At 59.2% G+C, this 21,228-nt stretch overlaps 1 protein-coding gene across 2 annotated transcripts in view; it reads left to right on the top strand.

Moving 5' to 3' along the window:
- Positions 1 to 21,148, top strand: part of FRMPD1 (FERM and PDZ domain containing 1) — a 34,456-nt gene extending 13,308 nt beyond the window's left edge. For both annotated transcript variants that reach the window (XM_077171980.1, XM_077171979.1), the window contains 10 exons: positions 5,315 to 5,410; positions 7,023 to 7,148; positions 8,789 to 8,908; positions 9,225 to 9,361; positions 10,851 to 10,977; positions 11,191 to 11,286; positions 12,845 to 13,027; positions 14,002 to 14,143; positions 14,950 to 15,609; positions 16,510 to 21,148. In XM_077171980.1, the coding sequence (XP_077028095.1) occupies positions 5,315 to 5,410; positions 7,023 to 7,148; positions 8,789 to 8,908; positions 9,225 to 9,361; positions 10,851 to 10,977; positions 11,191 to 11,286; positions 12,845 to 13,027; positions 14,002 to 14,143; positions 14,950 to 15,609; positions 16,510 to 18,938 (4,116 nt within the window). In that variant the 3' untranslated portion in view covers positions 18,939 to 21,148. The remainder of the gene's footprint in view (positions 1 to 5,314; positions 5,411 to 7,022; positions 7,149 to 8,788; positions 8,909 to 9,224; positions 9,362 to 10,850; positions 10,978 to 11,190; positions 11,287 to 12,844; positions 13,028 to 14,001; positions 14,144 to 14,949; positions 15,610 to 16,509) is intronic.
- The last annotated feature ends 80 nt before the right edge of the window (positions 21,149 to 21,228 follow it).

A 21,228-nucleotide genomic window follows, 5' to 3' on the forward strand; every position in this document is an offset into this window, starting at 1 on the left:
GGTGTCCCTGAGGCACAGGTGAGGACTCCTGTGTCCTCCCCAAAGTGTGAACAGCTCCTGAACGTCTCCTGCTCCTTCTGTGTAACTTTCTAAGCTCACTGGGGCCAGCTGTGAGTCATTAGCTCTGTCGATCTTTCCTTGTGTCCTTCAGAGTGAAAAAACCCAGCGGCCAAACTGCCCCTTTCTCTCCCTGCTCATCAGTGCTGCTCAGCTGTCCAGGTCTGGCCCAGCCTTTCTGCTTGACGGCAGTGACAAACCACCCACTGGCCCTTTCCCTTCTCCCTGCCTGTCTGTCTGTCTGTCTGCTGTCCCCTGTGGCGGGAGGAGCCCCCTGGTGCAGCTCAGACCCTCCCAGAGCAGAGTTGGCTCCCTGTCCCCTGCACACAGGGGTGCCGTGGGTGTCACCTGCACGGAGGGACCCCGCTCCTCCTCCTCCTCCCCGCAGGGCAGGGCAGCCTCGGCTGTGCCCCCAGACGTGTCCAGTGTCCCTCTGGCCCTGGGGATCCTTCCCCTGCTGCCAGGTGTGCCAGGCCTGTCCAGGGCTGCCCTCCGGGGCTGTCCCAGCCCGGGTATTGGTGACATGGGCCTGTCCCAGCCCGGGGTTGGTGACACGGGACTGTCGCGGTCCCGGGGTTGGTGACACGGGACTGTCCCAGCCCGGGGTTGGTGACACGGGACTGTCGCGGTCCCGGGGTTGGTGACACGGGACTGTCCCAGCCCGGGGTTGGTGACACGGGACTGTCACGGTCCCGGGGTTGGTGACACGGGACTGTCCCAGCCCGGGGTTGGTGACACGGGACTGTCCCAGCCCCGGGGTTGGTGACACGGGACTGTCCCAGCCCGGGGTTGGTGACACGGGGCTGTCCCAGCCCGGGGTTGGTGACACGGGACTGTCACGGTCCCGGGGTTGGTGACACGGGGCTGTCCCAGCCCGGGGGTTGGTGACACGGGGCTGTCCCAGCCCCGGGGTTGGTGACACGGGACTGTCGCGGTCCCGGGGTTGGTGACACGGGACTGTCACGGTCCCGGGGTTGGTGACACGGGGCTGTCCCAGCCCGGGGTTGGTGACACGGGGCTCTCCCAGCCCGGGGTTGGTGACACGGGGCTCTCCCAGCCCGGGGTTGGTGACACGGGGCTGTCGCGGTCCCGGGGTTGGTGACACGGGGCTGTCCCAGCCCGGGGTTGGTGACACGGGGCTGTCACGGTCCCGGGGTTGGTGACACGGGGCTGTCCCAGCCCGGGGTTGGTGACACGGGGCTGTCCCAGCCCGGGGGTTGGTGACACGGGGCTGTCCCGGTCCCGGGGGTTGGTGACACGGGGCTGTCCCAGCCCGGGGTTGGTGACACGGGACTGTCCCAGCCCCGGGGTTGGTGACACGGGGCTGTCCCAGCCCCGGGGTTGGTGACACGGGGCTGTCCCAGCCCCGGGGTTGGTGACACGGGGCTGTCCCAGCCCGGGGGTTGGTGACACGGGACTGTCACGGTCCCGGGGTTGGTGACACGGGACTGTCACGGTCCCGGCGGGCAGGGGGCAGCAGGGCCCTCCCGGGACAGCAGAGCACTCCCGCTGCTGGCAGAGGGGACACCGGGGGACACAGGGACTGGGCAGCGAGGCCCAGGGTGCCCAGGCCGGGATGAGCCCCAGGCAGGAGGGGTCGGGGGACACGGGCAGAGCCGGAGTCCCCGCAGAGCTGCTGCTCGGAGAGCCGGGAGCTGCAGCGTGGGCTGGGGTCACAGCCCGAGGGCTCCCAGGTGTGCCACAGCCCCACAGCCGTGGTGTGGGAGCATCGGGGGTGGGATGGTGGGGATGGATGGAGATGAGAGATCTCTGAGGCCAGGGCTTGGAACTCGGGGTTTATTGCAAAGGGCCACGTGCAGGGCCCTGCTGGAGCTGCCAGGCACAGCTGGCAGAGAGAAGTCAAGAGAGTGGGAAAGACGATGAGGGGATAAGAGCAATGTTCCCGTTCCAATACCATAAATATTCTTCTGTGTTGAATATTCTGATTCTCACTAACCAATCCAGTACAAGATACAAATCCTACAGCATTTACATACAGCCTATAAGAATCATTACATTACCACACTGTGTTACATTTTAAACCCTAAAAACTCCTCTTTGGGCCCTTCTGCCAAGCTGTAGGGTCTGCTCTGACCCTTGGGGCTGTTTGCAAGCAGAGGGTGTTGTTCCATCAAAAGGGGATCACCTTCAGCTGACCATGCCATTGTTTTCCAGTTGTTCAGTAACTGAGGGATCTCAAGGCTTGCTTTCATTTCAGTCTCGCTTGTAGTTTCCATATTCTCAAAATGTTTTGCCAGGCAATCATATTGATAAGGCTTTCCTATTCCATCTTGCCCAACCCATGGCAGGGTCGGTCCTGGGAAAGGGCCTCTTGTCATAGCCTAAGGAAGGCACCTGAGGAGGGAATGCTGCACTCCGAGCTGCCCTAAAGCCCCTGCCAGCACTGTGCTGAGCTGATCAAACCTCTGCAAGTGCACAGCAGGGACACGCTCAGTGATTAGATTGCCGTTAATTTAATGACAGCACAAAGGCAGGAAAATTAATTCAGGTGCTGGTGTCCCTGGTGTTACATTCCCTTTTCGCCATCTGGATGTGTAACCTGTTTTGAGCAGTGAGGTATTAGCACAAAGGAAGGGTAAATAAATTTGTTGCATATTTATGATTCCTTTCTGGAAAAACACTGCAGCACGGCAGCCCTGAGTGCTTTAGGGCCACTCTCCTTTCCGTAGGCTGACGCACTGAGGCAGCCAAAAAGGGCATTATGGCCCTGAGAAGCATGCAGCCTCCAGTTTCAGTAAATATACTGCTCTTGTCATCCTAATGGAGCGGGGCTAAGTGATCCTTGTGGCCGCGGGAAGGATCCCAGCGGCCGCGTTCTGCAGCTGAAACCCGACCCTGCCGGCTGGAACATGAATTGTTCATGAGCCTCGCTGCTTCCCTGCCTTCTGCGGGCCGGCGATGTTTTCCACATCGCGGGCAGCGCCCGGGGTGAGCCCGCCGGGGCACGGGGCGGGCGCGGGACAGGAAGGGTTAACTCGGGGCAGCCCCCACAGAAAGGGAGGAACCCCAGGCGGCTCTGGGGTGCTGTTTGTGGCGTCCCCCGTGGCGAAAGAGGCTAAATTTGACTCCATTAGCTGTCTTTGAAGGCTAATTCATCATTTTATGGTACTATATTATATTAGAGAATGCTGTACTAAAACGATGCTAAAGAATAGAGAAAGGATACTTACAAAAGGCTTAACAAGATATTAATGAAAACTTGTGACTTTCTCCTCAGAGTCCGACACAGCTAATCCGTGATTAGTCATTAAGTAAATACAATTCGCACATTGGATAATCGATCTCCAACTGCATTCTAAAGCAGTAAAATGTGAAAGAAGCAAATAGAATAATGTTGTTTGCCTTTTTCTCTGAGGCTTCTCAGCTTCCCAGGAGAAAAAAAAAGTCCTAAGCAAAAAATTTTTCCAGAAAATGTGATGATGCCAGCTGGGTAGTTGGATCTGACCAGGGAGTGGTGATGTGTTTGGGCAAGTAAAGAGGCCAGAATTTGGGCCAGAAAAAGATCAGCAGCGTTCTCTTGTTTTCCCTCTGTGGTGACTGCAGGCAGCTTGAACCCCGAAATGGATGTGAGAGGAGCAAGGATGGCATTCAGAAGTGTTTCATGTTGGCTCTGGCAGCACTTCAGGGGCTGTGGGCTGCCTGTCTGGAGGGCTGTGAGGTTTGTAACGTGAGGCACAGTGAATGAAACACAGAGAGACCATCTTAGAAGCACCATTCTTGGCTCTGAGAATCTCCAGACGAGGAGATGTATTGGAATTAATTACCAATATAGCCAGATAGAACGTGCTTTGGCTTGTCTGGCCCTTGCTGCTTGACCAAGGGCGGCAGCTGTGGTGTTTTACCCCAGAGACACCCTTGGTCAGCTGGGTGTGTGGTGTTTCACCCCATGCTATAAACTTAGCCCTAGCTTTGCCCCTGCGACTCTCCACCCTCCTAACAGGGCTGTGAAACCAGCCCTCTGCCTCACTAGGCCCTCTCCTGCTTTGGGGAACCCCCACCCCACTAATCCCAACCCTAATCCTAATAGGAGCAGCAAGCCTGCTTGGCGCTGGGTGTGCGCCCAACAGCCAAGCTGACAGCAGGCCACCTCCTCATCCACCGCCGAGGGTGTCCTGCCCTGTCCCGCCTGTCTGGGACCCGTCCCACTCACTCTGGTGCCATCCCTGCTGCTTTGGGGCAGAGCCCGGGCAGGGCTCGGGGGAGGCAGTGCTGTGTGTCTGCCAGGGCAAGGCTCTGTGACCCTGCTCACAGGGTCCCAGGGTGAGGGAAGAGACGAGGATCTGACTCCATGCTTCAGAAGGCTTGGGTTATTATTTTATGATATATATTACATTAAAACTGTACTGAAAGAATACAAGAAAGGATTTCGTCAGAAGGCTGGCTAAGAATAGAAAAACAAAGAATGATAACAAAGGTTTGTGGCTTGGCTCTCTGAGCCAGCTGACTGTGATTGGCCATTAATTACAAACAACCAGCATGGGCCAATCCCAGATGCACCTGTTGCATTCCACAGCAGCAGATAACCATTGGTTACATTTTGTCCCTGAGGCCTCTCTTTGCTTCTCAGGAGCAAAAATCCTAAGGAAAGGGTATTTCATAGAGGGTGTCTGTGCCAGGCTTGGTGGAGGCAGCGCTGTGTGTTTGCCAGGCTCCCGGGGGCTGCTCTCAGCGTGGGCACTGCTGGGTGATGTCAAGATGCCTTTTACAGCGCCAGATGCATGCGGAGATTAATTTCCTTAAAGGACATCCGTACCTCTGGGAACTTTAGGTCCCTTTTAATCCCCTCTCAGATACATATGCATACAATTTCCCAATAGGTTCACACATATTAATTTTTACAAATTTCCCGTGACATTTGCCACTGGTTCTTGTTTATCAGGAAGAATTCCTGGGTCAGGCTGACCTGCTCTCACAGCTGTCTCTGTCTCTCCCTATCACCCTCTGTCCCCCCCCCCCTCATCTCTGTCCTTCACTGAAGCAGTTTCTATGAGCCCAGGCTTTTGCAGTCAGGCTAAATAGCCATGATTTCTAACCACAGACTCAGCTCAAAGATGTACGTTTCACCTAAATCGAAATGGATTTCTGCTCTGGAGAATTCCTGCTCTGTCTCAGAACCATCATCAGGAGCAAACCCTGGTTGTGTGCCGGGGAAGAGGGTTGCCAGGGCAGAGGAGGATTTTCCGGGGCTTGCCGAGGCCGGGTCCCCCAGGGTGCAGCTGCTGCTCTCGTTCTGCAGGGCAGCTCCCTCCTGTTCATGCCCAACGTGCTCAAGGTGTACCTGGAGAACGGACAGACCAAGGCGTTCCGCTTTGAGAGGAGCACCACGGTGAAGGTAAGGGGCTCTGCGGGCTGCTCCAGCACCCCAGCCCGGCCCATCAGCTGCAGGCAGGGCCCTTGCGGCCCCCCAGCCGCACTGACCAGCTGCTGACCACTGACCACTGCTGGCTCCGAGCCCCAGCCTCAGTCTGCTCTGTAAGGATGCTCCCCTCTGGAGACACGAGCACTGATTCAGCAGCACAGGAGGGAATGATCCTCCTGAACAAGGGGTGATCCTCCCTCAGATCACTCCTCTGACAGCGCGATGCTGCTCTGCAGAGCCGCGGATCCGGCCCTTCCCCAGCTGCCGTGCTTGGACACAGCCTTGCACACCTCCAGCTGTTCTGCCCTGAGCGTTGGAGCTGCTCAGGGTTTATGCTGGACGTGGTAGGATTTGGCTATGGCCAGTGGCTGGAAGTTGAATAAATTGCTTAAAGGACAGGTGGTGTCCTGCACAGTGCAGATGCTGTGGGAGAGACTCACGATGGACAGGCATTCTGGGGCTATCGGGCTGAAAGTATATTAAAGGGAAACTCAAAGAGATTTCATTTATCATGCAGTGAAAGCTTTCCTTAGAAAAGGAGGAGTTTGTCTAGCTCCTTCAAGCTTCACAAAACCATTGTGGTCTCTCAGGCAAGTAAGGGTCTGCAAGTCTTTTGACTTGCAGGGTCTAGAAAAATAAAATACTGAAATAAAGCAAGGGGGTAGAAAGGAAAGGAGAGTTGTAAAGAAGTATTTGAATGCCTGTCCCCAAGAGTCTGATTTCTAAAAGATGGATTTGCTCTTTGACTTGAGTTGCTCAGCTCTGACATGGAATAAGTTTTCCCAGTTTTTAAAGCAGCCCTCACAATTGCCCTTCAGAAATATCTAAATGAGCAAAATGCTTCCCAAGTTAGGTGTTTCCTGAAATTCCTCTGTGTTTTGAGACATCCTCACTTAAAAATGAGGTGAGTCAAACATTTATGCTTGCCTCAAAAGGCTTGAGTGAGCCCAAGGGCTTCTGTTTCAATTTGTGCTCAGTCAAGCCTGAGGTGATATTTTCTTTTTGCCAAAAGTAAACCTTGTTACTTGCATAACAGTGAGAATATTGACTGAATTCTCTATTACAAAGTGAAACACCAGTTTCAGTCAGACGTGGCAGGATTTTTACAATTACGGTCTCAAATTCTTGTTTATTAGAGATAAGTTTTCTTCACAAGTTCTTTTTAGTTTTTTTTTTCACAAATCACAGACTGATTTGGGTTGGGAGGGACCTTGGAGACCATCCAGTTCCAACCTCCTACCATGGGCAGGGACACCTCTCACTTGCTTCAAGTCCTGTCCAGCCTGGCCTTGGACGCTTCCAGGGATCCAAAATGTTGCAGAGTTCTAGAAAGTTAGAATAACAAACACAGCAAAGACTTGGGGTGTTTCTGTCACTCGGGGGTGGCAGAAGGTGTTCACCACCACCCAGAGCTGTCTGTGAGTGAGGGGCAGCTCCAGGAGATGGGTTTGATTCCTGTGACACCTTGGGGTTTGCAGCTTGCCCACCTCGTCCTGCACCTGCTGGGGTCGTGCTGCTCTGTCTGTGCAGCCCTGCAGCAGGGCTGGGGCTCAGCTGAGCTCTGTGTGGCCCTGTGCCCTGCCAGGACATCGTGCTGACCCTGCAGGAGAAGCTCTCCATCCGCAGCATCGCCCACTTCGCCCTGGTGCTGGAGGAGCAATACAACCTGGCCAAGATCCACCTGCTGCACGAGGAGGAGCTCATTGCGCAGGTGAGCCGGGCCCCTGTGTGTGCCACAGCCCTGCAGAGGGGCTCTGCCCCAGGACAGAGGGCACCAGAGGGGCGAGCCCTTGTCCCCAGTGCTGCCACCCGCCTCTGCCATGGTGTTCAGCCCCACAGCCCTGGGGAAGGCCCTTTGGGAGCAGCCTGAGTGCCCCCATGCACAGAGCAGCACCCCTGGGCTGGCATTGCCTGCAGAGCAGTGCTGGGTGACATCCTGTGTGCCACCTGCCACATCAGCCCCTCTGCAGAGGGCTGCTTGAGCCCCGGGCAGCTCTGTGCATGACTCTGTGCTCACAGCCCCTGAGCAGCCAGAGCATCCATGCCAGCAGTGGCCAGGTGGGTTACATCAAACTCTGAGCCAGCACCTGTGTCCTGTGAGCCTTGGGATGCTGCAGCCCTGCAGGTTCGTCAGGGGTCCCTGCTCAGCTGCCCCAGCTCCCTGTGCTGGGTTGGTGGGGTGGCAGCCACTGCAGAGGGTCCGTGGGGTCACACAGAGTGCCCTGAGTGGGGAGGCACACACAGGGCCCACCCAGCTCCAGTCCCTGTCACAGCACTGAGCACATGGGTCAGAGGATTTCTGCTGGGCAGGATCTGCCCAGAATAAAATGTGCTGATGGATAACTCAGAGTCTTGACATTGTGCTGACATTACAGGGATGATTCAGGGGTCTGTTCAGGGCTGCTGTGTCTCGTGACTGTGCTCCAAAGCAGAGCAGGCTGCCCCTTCCCCTGCTGTTATCACACAGCCCCAGAGCCTCTGTGCTGGTGACACCGAGAGTTTGGGATCAGTGGGTGTTTAAATGAGGCCTTGCTGCCAAAGGGCTTCTGGGCTACTGCAGGCAGAAGAAAAAACCAGATGAAGAATCAGAGATTAAGTTACAATCACGAGCCAAGTCTCCTTGTGTTTGTTCAGGACAATCTGCACAGTTCCCTTGCCCATGGGGTTAAACCATTCCCGTGGGTTTGCAGAGCAAAGGCTCATTGTGCTCTCTGGAGGGAGGGATGGTGGTGTGTGTGGGAGCATCAGGGGTTTGGGATGGCGGGGAGGGATGGAGATGGGAGATCTCTGAGGCCAGGGCTTGGAATTTGGGGTTTATTGCAAAGGGCCACGTGCAGGGCCCTGCTGGAGCGGCCAGGCACAGCTCAGAGCAGGCCCGAGAGAAGTAAAGAGAGAGGATGAGAGGGTAAGAGAGTAAGAGAACAAGGTTCCCATTACAATACCATAAATCTTCTTCTGTGTTGAATATTCTGATTCTCACTAACTAATCTAGTACAATATACAAATCCTGTAGCATTTACATACAGCCTGTAAGAATCATTACATTACCATACTGTGTTACATTTTAAACCCTACAAACTCCTCTTTGGGCCCTTCTGCCAAGCTGTAGGGTCTGCTCTGAGCCTTGGAGCTGTCTGCAAGCAGAGGGTGTTGTTCCATCAAAAGGGGATCACCTTCAGTGGCCACACCATTGTTTTCCTGTTGTTCAGTAACTGAGGGATCTCAAGGCTTGCTTTCATTTCAGTCTCCCTTGTAGTTTCATATTCTCAAAATGTTTTTCCAGGCAATCCTATTTGTAAGGCTTTCCTGTTTCATCTTCCCCATCAGTGTGAAGCCCTCTCTGTCTTGCAGGTGGTCCAGAAAAGAGACTCTCATGACTACCGCTGCCTCTTCAGGGTGTGCTTTATCCCCAGGGACCCCTCGGACCTCCTGCAGGAAGACCCAGTGGCCTTTGAGTATCTGTACCAGCAGGTGACCCTGGGGCTTGGGTTCTGTGCCTGGGAATCCCTTCTCAGCCCGCCCTCCTTTGTGCTTTAACCCAGAGTGTGCCTCCTCACGCTGGCTGGGCTGCATGGAAATGCAGAGCGCTTAAAATCAGGGCACTTCGATTCAGCTTGCCTTAAACTCTCAAATCAGCTTCATCAACTAAACCAGCTTTACCAGGGATAAAGTCACAAGCACGAGCAGAGTGTGCGCTGGGCTGGGGATGTCCCTGTCTGTCTGCGTGGTGCTGTGCTTTGGTGGCAGCCTTGCAGGGGCTGGGCTGACTGTGCTGTGTTGGCCCCAGAGCTGCAGCGACGTGCTCCAGGAGAGGTTTGCCGTGGAGATGAAGTGCAGCGTGGCCCTGCGCCTGGCTGCCCTGCACATCCAGGAGACGATCTCTACCTGTGCCCAGCCCCAGAAGGTGTCCCTGAAGTACATCGAGTGAGTGCCACAGCTCCCCGCTCCCCTGTCCCCAACCCCAGGGAAGCAGGAGAGCCCCAAAGGGGGCCCAGCTGCTGCTTGGCCCCTGCTCAGCTCTGCACAGGAGTCCAGAGGGGACTGAGCCCCTTGGCTGGGCAAGGGGGCCTCCCTGTCCTCACCCCCTACTACTGAAGGGGCACTGATATAGGTGATGCAGAGGCTTTATCATCAGAAGGTGTGAAAACACACTTTATTTTAAAAGACACTTTATTATTAGAAATCTATAGGTTTTATAGAAATAATGGTGTATTGAAAGACACTTTTATTATTACAAATCCACAGTTTTTACAGAAATAATGATGGATTTAAGACTTGATTGGCTTTTAGGATTTCTTTTTTACACTATTGGTGAACTATGAACAGTACTCTCTGGAGAACCATATTTACAAACAATGGTGACAGAAAGATAATTGCTTGAATTCTTTCAAGTTTCCCACAGCTTCTACACAGCTTCCCAGGACTTTCCTGGGAGAACCATGTTTCTCTCTGTTCAGAGGGTATGCAATTACCACAAACCCCCTGGCCTGCCTGAGTAGGGCAGGCAGTGAACTCCTGGGTGTGTCCCGAGACACAGGGAGGGTCTTCCCTGTCACAGGGCCAGGCCCTTGAAACTGCAGGTCTCTCAGGCAGTGATGGTTACCCAAGCTGCTCCTGCCAGTATTGATTGCAGTGTCTGCAGAGAGAGGGTGTAATCACCAGCCTTGCACAGCCAGCACATCTCTGGCCAGAAGCAGGCCAGAAACACCCCCTTCGGGCAGTGTGGAGCACTGGGAGCTGTGGGGGAACGACCAGAAAATGCTTTCAGAAGGGGCAGGTGTGCCGTGCTGCACGTTGGTGCTCCTGGACTGCTCCTGCCCCAGAGAGACCCTGCTCTAGGCAGAGCTCCTTGTTATCCATCAAATATCCTCCAAATCCATCATTATTTCTGTAAAAACCGTGGATTTGTTAATTACCAGGCACCGGTGTGGTGACCAGGTTAATTACCAGGCACTGGCTGCCTGGTGTGCAGCCAGATGTGCCCAGCTGTGCGCAGCTGGAGGGGCAGCTGCACTGCTCTCACCCCACAGGTGTTTCATGCCTGGGCTGAGCACACTCCAGCAGCACACCTGGCCCGCGTTTTGGGTCATTGCAGGAAGTGCTGCAGTGTCACAGTCCTGTCACCCAAGCAAGGTGCATGCAAGCACAGAATCTCCGTCCTGGGCATGGTGAGGGGAGACAGGGACTGTCCTGCTCATGCAGGTTGTGAGCTCCCTCCTGTGAAACCACGTGAAAATGGCCACTCTGCACCTCAGGGCACACACACTGCAGTCCCCCCTGACCCGCGGGTAGCAGTGAATTCCATGGGGTGCCACAGCCCCCCAGGGCCGCCTGGCGCCTCTGCCCTGCCCTGTGCTGCTGTGGGGCTCAGCGTGGCCGGGACCCCCTGTGCTCCTTTCCCTCTTCCTGCCAGGAGGGACTGGGGAATCGAGAACTTCATCTCGCCCACCTTGCTGCGGAACATGCGAGGGAAGGACATCAAGAAAGCCATCAACTACCACCTGAAGAGGAACCAGGTGCTGCTGGACCCTCGGCAGAAGGTAGAGTGTGATCCCCAGGTCAGGTATGCCCTCCCCCTGGGGCTGTTCTCTGCCCCCAGGCTCCCTGTGCTGCGCTGGCCACGGGGTGTGTGGGGGGCTCCCTGGGCACCTCTGCTGGCACCCTGAGCTGGCTGTGCTGGTCCCAGGCTGTGTGCCTGCTGCAGCTGCCTGCAGAGCCTGTTTCTGACCCTGTTTCCTCTCTTGCCCACCAAGCACACGCTCAACGCCGCCCAGGTGCGCCTCAACTACCTGCAGATCCTGGGGGAGCTGAAGATGTACAGCGGGATGATCTTCAATGCCACCATGATGGTAGGAGTTGTGTGTGATCGGGATGTTCAATGCCACCATGATGGTAGGAGTTGTGTGTGAGTGGGATGTTCAATGCCACCGTGATGGTAGGAGCTGTTTGTGAGTGAGATTTTCCATGCCCATGATGGTAGGAGCTGTTTGTGATCGGGATTTTCAATGCCACCATGGTGGCAGGAGCTGTGTGTGATCGGGATTTCCCATGCCCATGATGGTAGGAGCTGTTTGTGAGTGGGATGTTCAATGCCACCATGGTAGGAGCTGTGTGTGTGTGGGATGTTCAATGCCACCATGGTGGCAGGAGCTGTTTGTGATCAGGATGTTCAATGCCACCATGATGGTAGGAGCTGTTTGTGATCGGGATTTTCCATGCCCATGATGGTAGGAGCTGTTTGTGATCGGGATGTTCAATGCCACCATGGTGGCAGGAGCTGTTTGTGAGTGGGATTTTCCATGCCCATGGTGGCAGGAGCTGTGTGTGAGTGGGATGTTCAATGCCACCATGGTGGCAGGAGCTGTTTGTGGGTGGAATTACTTTGGGCACGCAGGCCCAGTGGCCACAGTGCCTCTCCCTGCCCTGGGATGCCATGGTGGGTGCTGGTGAGGGGCTGTGCTGGAGAAAATCAGTTTAATCCCACTGAAGTGTCCACAGCACAGACCAGCCTACAGAACAGTTTTGCATTTTTTCTGATTGGAAGCTGTCACTCTTGCTCTTCAGATAAACCTTGTCTATCCTTTGTGTGTTATAAAGTACTTGGGAAATCTGGGCAGGCTTCAAATTCTTGAGGAAACACTGGAAACCCTTAAAGCTCACTGTAAAAAAGAACTCTTCCCTTCTTACAAGAGGTTTCTGGGGTTGTTGATTTTTCTGCCTGTTCCCAGCTGGGTCTGTGCTGAGCTGCAGGGCACAGGCTGTGTCACACAGGGAGCTGAGCAATGCAGGTGGGCACCCATGGGTCACAGTAATGCTAAACTTCACACCTACATGCAAATTGAACAATTTCTGCCAGGTTATAAGTGCGTTAATTCATTTTTCCTTAAGTGCCTCACCCTAACAAAAACCACTGATGCATCTTCCAAGCCCAGAAACGTCCTTGTGAAGTTTCTACCCTGCAGCAGGTCTCACTGGGCCCATATGGGGACACCTGGGCTGCCAGGTGACACTGCTGACAGTGCCCACCTGCTGCCAGCCCCGTCCCTGGGTCTGCCAGGTGGCTGCTGCACCCCTGGGGCCATGGCCAGCTGCTGTCCCTGTGTGGGGAAAGGGCAGGGAGGGGCTCCTGTGGAAGGAGAGACACTGCTGGGACCCCACAGGAGCTGGGAGGGCTGAGGGGTCCCTGGCAGCCCAGGTGAGGGATCCCTGCCCAGGTGTGACCTGTGTCCCTGCAGATGCAGGACAGGGAGTCAGGGGGCTGAGGGGTCCCTGCCAGCCCAGGTGAGGGATCCCTGCCCAGGTGTGACCTGTGTCCCTGCAGATGCAGGACAGGGAGTCGGGGGGCTGAGGGGGCCCTGCCAGCCCAGGTGAGGGGTCCCTGCCCAGGTGTGACCTGTGTCCCTGCAGATGCAGGACAGGGAGTCGTACGTGGCGCTGCTGGTGGGCGCCAGGCACGGCGTGAGCCAGATCGTGAACAGCAAGCTGAACATCGCCAGCAGCCTGGCCGAGTTCCCCAGCATCAGCAGGGTGGAGCTCAGCGAGGACTCGGAGCGAGTCAGCACCGTCAAGATCTACCTGCAGGACCTGAAGGTGAGCAGCTGGATGGGCACAGGGGGGTCACCTGCACCATCAGCTCTCCTCCCGGGATCTCTGCTGCTCACAGTGACCCCGAGGTGTGTTAGAAAGTCTCTGCTCCAAGAAGCAGTCAGAGCTCTTCATTTCTCAGTCTCAAGGTTGTTTATTGTTCCTTATCTATAAAATTCTTTCTCCTGCCCTGCCCAGGCCCGCTCAGCAGGACAGTCAGAGGCACTCTGCCTGCCCCAGGGCAGGGTTATCTTTTTATACTAAAAACTACCTGTACAATATTTACAGTTACTTTCCAATACCTGTCACCTGTGTTAGACACTGAGCTTCTACTCTAAACCAATCCAAAAGTGCCAACATCACCCAGAAGATGGAGGCCAAGAAGAAGAAGGAGAAAGGACAGGGCACACCCAAATTCCTCCATCTTGGGACCCCGAGCCCCCATTCTAAAAACCTCAAAAATCTATTTTTCACCCCATGACAAACTATTATTCTACTTAAACTCTCTTGACTTGTAATTCCTCATATAAGGTTGGTAAGTGTTTTTTCCAAGGGCTAAATCAAAGGCACAGGGGTCTGGGGCTCTGTGCCAGGGTCTCTGAGCCCCCGGGGCAGGGTCTCAAGCCCTCCAGGGCAGCCAGAGGAATTCCCTGGGTTCCAACAGGGAGTCACCAGGAAAAAAGGCTTAGAACAGACTCGGCAGGGAAAGCTCATAGGAAGAACCAAAAAAATTACTAGAGAGAAGTGGTTCTTCCTGCTGAGGAAAAGTGATTTTTTTTCCTCCATCAGTGAGACATAGCAAAGGCACAAAAGGCAAGAAAAATAAATTTCTCTTCTTCATGCCTCCTTGTATGAGACAGAGGGGGTGCCTTGTCCTTGTGCAGCCTGTTCCTGCTGACTGTGGTACAAACAGCGTTTCTTTATTCTAATCTTCTTTACTCTTTTCTCCCCCACACCTCCAAAAAATAAACCAAAAAAAGGTGCTTACTCTGCTGCTGGAGTCAAACAGTGCGAAGGACCTCGTCTGCCTCATCGCTGGCTACTACAGACTCCTTGTGGATGCAAAGGCCTCCATATTCACCTGGGGAGAGAAGCAACAGCACCGCGTCTCAGCGGAGGAAGGTTCACAAAAACAGCCTTTTTTTGACACGGGCTGGGGAGGAATGGGTGGATGGCCCAGCTGCTGGGAGCAGCAGCCTGGGGCCGTGTGGTGGCACCTGTGCTTGATTTAGGCTGTACTCGCTGATCTCAGAGGGCTTTTCCAGCATTCAGGGTGCCCTAGTTCTGGGAGAGCTGCAGGCTCATGGCCAACGAGGCTTGGGACTCAGCCAGGCTGGCAGCTCTGGGGGCTGGAGAGGGCTGAGAGCACCCTCAGCTCCATCCACACCCTGCCCTGAGCTGCTCTGGGGGCTGGAGAGGGCTGAGAGCACCCTCAGCTCCATCCGCACCCTGCCCTGAGCTGCTCTGGGCTGAGAGCTCCCTCAGCTCCATCCGCACCCTGCCCTGAGCTGCTCTGGGCTGGGAGCACCCGCAGCTCCTTCTGCCCCTGCCCTGAGCTGCTCTGGGCTGAGAGCACCCTCAGCTCCATCCACACCCTGCCCTGAGCTGCTCTGGGCTGGGAGCACCCGCAGCTCCATCCGCACCCTGCTCTGAGCTGCTCTGGGCTGAGAGCACCCGCAGCTCCTTCTGCCCCTGCCCTGAGGGGCTGGAGAGGGCTGAGAGCTCCCTCAGCTCCATCCGCACCCTGCCCTGAGCTCCAGGGGCTGCTCTGGGAGCTGCTCTGAGCTGGGAGCACCCTCAGCTCCATCCGCCCCCTGTCCCGCTGGCCGGGAGCTGCCCGGGGCTGAGGAGCCCCCGGCCCCGCGGGTCAGGCTCTGGCGGATCCCTCCGCACCCCAGCCCGGGCTGAGCGGCTCCTTTACACCGCAGGCTATGAATCCCGAGTCTGCAGCGACTCCGAGGATTCCTGCTCGGAGCGGCGCCCGGGGAGCCCCGCGGCGAGCGGCGACGCGGCGGCAGCGGCGGAGCCCCGCGGCCCCGGGGCGAGCGGCGACCCGCGGGACCCCGGCGGCGACACCGTCATCGACAGCCCCTCCGAGGCCTCCGACTCGGCCAACACCGAGAGCCGCAGCTTCAGGACGAGCGGCTCCAGCGACTCCGTGGATGCGCTGGAGGAAGATGCGGCGGACGCGTGCTCTTCCTCCCGGCCGGGGCTGCTGCCGTTCTGCACGCCGACCGTGCGGGAGATGAGCGGCTCCGACAGCGGCTCCGTGCCGGTGTGCGCCGCGGGCACCGGCACCGGGGACTGTTCCTGCTTCCTGCAGGTGCGGCCCGGGGGCAGCCCCGCGGGGCAGGGCGAGGGCCCGGCCGTTCTGCAGTCGCGGCTGCCCGAGGGGAGCAGCGGGGGCTGCCACAGCCCCGGGCCGTGCTCCGGGGCCTCCCCCGCGGGCAGCCCGGGACACGGCGCGCCCGCCCCGCCGGGGCCAGCGGGACGCAGCGAGGCCGTGCTGCGGCCGCCGCCGGGATTCGCCGACTCCAGCTCCGAGGAGGAGTTCTACGATGCTGCGGACAGGCTCAGCCCTCCGGCAGGTAAAGCACAGCGGGGCTGCCTCCGCCGCCGTCCGTCCCCCTGCGGGCTCCCCTGCCTGCTCCTGGAGCTCCTGCGGGGCTTTGGAAGGAGCCCTGAACCCCCCGTGCTCTGCGGGCCACTCCTCAGCGCCCCTGCGGTGACACTGCAGGGGATTTGTTATCACGTGCAAACACACGCTGCTGGGAAAAGTCAGTTTGCAGTAGTTTCTAGTTTTCAGGCATTCCGGAATCTCCCAAATCTGTAAAGCGTTGTCACATGAACCCCCAAGATCAAAGGTCGTGCTCAGGCCAGAGGCTGGGTTCAGAGCTGGGTCAAGGATTCCCAGGGCTGGGCAGCTCCCTGACCATTGTATTTTCTCAGAAATGGGAGTATTCATGTTCCTGAAGTAATCAGCTCTTTCAGTATTAACAGAACCTCTTAAGAATGTAATTCATGCCGTTGGAACAGATCTGGCTTTGATAGTAATGCGCAGTCACTGTACTGTGTCCAGACATAAAGCTGTCACTGTGGAAAGTGTTACCACCTAAAAATCCAGCTGGGGACCTCTGGCCATGTTTCTGTTGTGATGTGCCTACAGCTGTGGGCAGTGCTGTCCACCGCTGTCCCCAGATTCACCTGGGGAGTTACAGCCACACCTGCCTCCAGGTGAAGCTGCTCCCTCGTCACCAGCCCCTGTAGCACACACCCAGGCTCTGCCTTTTCCTGGCATCCCACTCCACGTAGGTACCTGACCACGAGAGAGCATTTCCTTTTTTCCTTGGGAGCCAGGCACTGCTGCTGGACTTTTGTGCCTGTGATTCCAAGGCTGTGCCAGGAGCTTTTTGGGCCCACTGTGTAGGTGTGAGGGTATTCTGCTGCCCGGGATTACTTCCTGATTTCCACGTTTTTCTTGCCCTCAGGCTATGATGCAGCATCCTGGGAGGGCACAGAGAGCTCCTCCTGCATCCCAAAGAGGCTGAGGTGCTACAGCTTGGGGGAGAACCCCTCGACCAGGGAGAAGCAGGGCCAGGAGACGGAGCTGACCTGCAGCAAGAGCCTGAGGAAGAGAAGGTCCTTCCTGAAAACTGATTACACCTCACAGGTCAGCTTCCCTGCAGCTGCCCCAGGCTCCCCACAGCGCTGCTGCTCCTGGCCACCCACTCAGCCCTCGGCAGAGGACATGGGGAAGGACGTGGAGAGGGGGATTCCTGCAGCCCCCTGGGCCCAGAGGGACACTGCTGGCACGGAGCCCTGCTCTGCTCCGATGGACACAAAGCCTGGCACCCTGGGGACAAAGTCGATGATGGAATGGCCGGTTTCCTCCCTTCTGGATGTTCACCCTGCCGGCAGCCGGGGTGGGGAGGAGGGCAGCAGCCTGCAGCCACAGCAGCCCCCTTTGCTGTCCCTGGAGCCCCCTCCCCATGGCCCCAGGGGAGCTGCCCAGGAGCCCTGCCCAGGGGAGGCAGGTCCCGGCTGTGTGAGCCAGGAGAGTCCTGTGCCCACCACGGGCTGGCAGGGCCCGGGGCTGCAGGAGGAGCGGGCTGAGGTGCTGCCTGCCCAGCACAAGGCCAGCGTTGTGCCCTCTGCTGCTGTGTGCCCCTCTGACGAGATCCTGCTGCTGCCAGCAGCTCCTGTGCCCAGCACGGCCCCGCCCCGGGAGCCAGCCCAGGAGCAGGGGCTGCTCCCTACCAGGGTGGAGCCTCCCCTGGCTCCCTGTCAGGAGAGCAAAGCCGATGGCCAGAGCTGTGCCACTGGCGAGGGCAGTGCTCATGGTCAGTGCTGTGCTGATGGTCAGGGCTGTGCCCGTGGGCAGGTCCGTGCTGATGGTCAGTGCCATGCCCCTGGTCAGTGCCATGCTGACAGCCAGGGCCGTGCCAAAGGTCAGTGCCATGCTGATGGTCAGTGCCATGGTGATGTTCAGTGCCATGCCCCTGGTCAGTGCCATGCCCCTGGTCAGTGCCATGCTGATGGCCAGCTCCATGCTGACAGCCAGGGCTGTGCCAGCAGCAGCTGCGGTGGGGCCGTGTCCCGGGCCAGGGGCTGGCAGAGGGTGAGCAGGCAGACCCTGCTGAGGGTGCACGGGGGGCACATGGGGCTCCCCGACACAGCCCAGCTCCTGGCAGGCTGCAGCAGCGCCCCGGGGGCTCTCACCCACCTCTCCTGGCTGGCACTGGGGGTGAGGACAGCCCCCGTGTCACACAGCCTGCAGGACAGGGCCAGTGTCCCCCCTGAGCCCCTGGGCTGTGTGATGCCCAGCGGGTGCAGCGGGGCCGGTGCTGGTGGCAGGAAGGTGCCCGCATCCCCTGCAGCAGGAGCGGGCTGTGCCAGGGAGCTGGTGAGCAGCTCGGGGCCAGGTGCAGGGCAGCCGGGAGGTGCAGGGACTGTGGCTCAGCAGCAGCCACAGCCTGCTCAGGCTCCCCTTCCCCGGGGGCAGGCGGCAGGGCTGGGCCAGGACTCCTGCCTGCCTGCAGCTGCAGGGTTCTGCATCTCCTCGGTCTCAGCTGCCCCGGGGAAAGGAGCAGGAGACCACGGGGCTGTAAAACACTCGTTCCCCTGTTTTAACCCCGAGGAGGGTGAGCAGACCTCTCTGCCCCCCATCTCTGCCCGGCCCTCCCCAGCTCCACGGGGGCTGGAGAGCTGCGGCTGCCACCTGCCCTACATCAGCTGCTTCCCCCAGCCCCACAACCGGGGGGAGTGTGAAACCAGCCCCCTCCAGCTGCCAGGGCCCCTCACCTGCCCACCCTCCAGCAGCTGCAGCCTTGCCAGGACCCCTGGGAGCGGTTTGTCCATTGCTGGGGACAGGGCAGGGCAGGAGACACACATGCGAGCGCTCGGGCAGCTGCAGGAGCAGGCGTGGACCAGCCCTGCGGATCTCTCATGCTTCCTGGCCTACACCGTGGAGCTGCAGGAGGTTGTGGGGAAGCTCTGTGGCAGCCAGGCCACCCACCTGCACCACCAGTGTGCGGAGCAGGGCGTGGAGAGCAAGGGAGCCCTGGGCTGCGCTTCCCAGGAGCTGCTGTCCAGCTGCCAGGCGCTGCTGAGCCCGGAGCAGCCCCTGCCCGAGGTGCAGTGTGCCCTGAGAGCCACCTTTGACCGCCTGGTGCAGCTGGCAGTGACCTGCTTCCAGGTGACACGCTGCCAGCAGTGCGGGCAGCGCCAGCAGGAGCTGGGAGCTGCCCTGGGGCACGTGGTGGGCACCTACCAGCAGCTGGTGCAGGCCCTGCAGCAGCAGCTGCACGGGCAGGTGTGCCCCGAGATGGGCGCCAGGCTGCTGGCCCGCCAGCACTCGGCCCTGGCCACTGCCATCCTCTGCCTCCTGCAGCAGTTCAGGGCGTCCCCGAGGCTGTGACGGGGGCACCGGGGGGGACAGAGGCAGGTGTGTGCCCTCTGCCCGCCTCAGGCTGTCCCCCAGGCGATGTTCAGCCCAGCATGGCCACGGCAGGACGTGCCCACACATTTGGCGGGGCTCCCTAAGGGCAGCCGTGCTCCAGCTGCTCTTGGAGCCCTTCAGTGTGTGTGTCCTCGCCGGGGCTCGTCCCACGGGCTGTGCGGGTGGTCAGGCTCACCGTGTTCTCTCGGCTGCCTCTGCCCCCCGCGGGGAGCAGCCCTTCAGCCTGCCTTGGACTCGGGCTGCTCCCGGGCAGGCTCTGCACCGCACCGGAGGGAGGGACACCGAAACCCGCCCTGCCCCAATGTGACGGGCCCGGGTGGCTTTCTCCGCCTGGGTGGCCGAGGGAACACAGCGATCCCAGTGCATCCGCTTTTCCTCAGCCGCGCAGGGTGCGCTGCAGCTGCTGCTGCCCCGCGGTTGCTGAGGCAGCCCCGGTGAGAGCGGCACCGGCTCCGCCCGCCCCGGAGCGCTCCCGGCCGCAGGCAGGGCGAGCCCGAGCCCGGCCAGGGCTGGGCAGGGCCCGTGGGGGGCTCCCCGGCCGGGAGCAGCCCCGTGCCCCCGCCGCAGGTGCCGCTCAGCCCGGCCGTGCCTCCCCGCGGGGCACCGGGCCGGGAGGGCACAGCCGGTCCCGCCTGCTCTGACCCAGCCTGGGGATGATGGGGGGCGGCTGCCTCTGCCCACGGAGCTGTGGGGGCAGCTGAGGGGCACGCGTGGGCTCCAGTGATGGCAGCACCTCTGCCCAGGCACGGTGGGGACATGGCTGTCCCCTGCCTCGGGCACAGGTGGGGACATGGCTGTCCCCTGCCTCAGGCACAGGTGGGGACAGGGCTGTCCCTGCCTCGGACACAGGTGGGGACAGGGCTGTCCCTGCCTCGGGGACAGGTGGGGACAGGGCTGTCCCTGCCTCGGGGACAGGTGGGGACATGGCTGTCCCTGCCTCGGGCACAGGAGGGGACATGGCTGTCCCCTGGCTCGGACACAGGTGGGGACACGGCTGTCCCCTGCCTCGGGCACAGGTGGGGACATGGTTGTCCCCTGCCTCGGGCACAGTGGGGACAGGGCTGTCCCCTGGCTCGGACACAGGTGGGGACAGGGCTGTCCCTGCCTCGGGGACAGGTGGGGACAGGGCTGTCCCTGCCTCGGGCACAGGTGGGGACAGGGCTGTCCCTGGCTCGGACACAGGTGGGGACAGGGCTGTCCCTGCCTCGGGGATAGGTGGGGACACGGCTGTCCCTGCCTCAGGCACAGGTGGGGACATGGCTGTCCCCTGACTCGGACACAGGTGGGGACATGGCTGGCCCTGCCTCGGGGATAGGTGGGGACAGGGCTGTCCCCTGGCTCGGACACAGGTGGGGACAGGGCTGTCCCCTGACTCGGACACAGGTGGGGACATGGCTGGCCCTGCCTCGGGGATAGGTGGGGACAGGGCTGTCCCCTGGCTCGGACACGGGTGGGGACAGGGCTGTCCCTGCCTCGGACACAGGTGGGGACACGGCTGTCCCCTGGCTCGGGGATAGGTGGGGACATGGCTGTCCCTGCCTCGGGGATAGGTGGGGACAGGGCTGTCCCCTTGCTCGGACACAGGTGGGGACAGGGCTGTCCCTGCCTCAGGCACAGGTGGGGACATGGCTGTCCCCTTGCTCGGGGATAGGTGGGGACAGGACTGTCCCTGCCTCGGACACAGGTGGGGACACGGCTGTCCCCTGGCTCGGACACAGGTGGGGACATGGCTGTCCCCTGGCTCGGACACAGGTGGGGACAGGGCTGTCCCCTGGCTCGGGGATAGGTGGGGACAGGGCTGTCCCCTGGCTCGGGGACAGTGACTGATGGGGATCATCTCCACACCCAGCTGGCCAAGAGCCCCCGGGGACAGCACAGAAACACTCGGAGCCCCCGTGGTGGCTTAGCCTCAGGTTAACCCTGGTTTGGGTTAAGCCTCAAAGCTGGGTTAAACCCCCCTGCTCTTGCACTCCCCTGTCACACACAGCCGGACACACACCCCGGGCTGTGGAAGGGTTTGCCATGAGACAGGAATGAAAACACAATACCAGCCTTACCTCAGGTGACCTGCAGGTCCTGCTGCCACTGGCCATGAGGCTTCAGGGCTCCTGTGGCAGCAGTGGCTGAGGTAATGCATTGGCCCAGCTGCACCAAACACACTCCTGCTGTGCCTTGGCAGGTATACCCTGCAGGGCACAGCCAGGCCCAGGTGCCTCCCAGCAGGAACACAGGGCTCAGGGCCCTGCGT

This window comes from Agelaius phoeniceus, chromosome Z (genome assembly GCF_051311805.1).
Source record: "Agelaius phoeniceus isolate bAgePho1 chromosome Z, bAgePho1.hap1, whole genome shotgun sequence".
Classification (NCBI taxonomy): Eukaryota; Metazoa; Chordata; class Aves; order Passeriformes; family Icteridae; genus Agelaius; species Agelaius phoeniceus.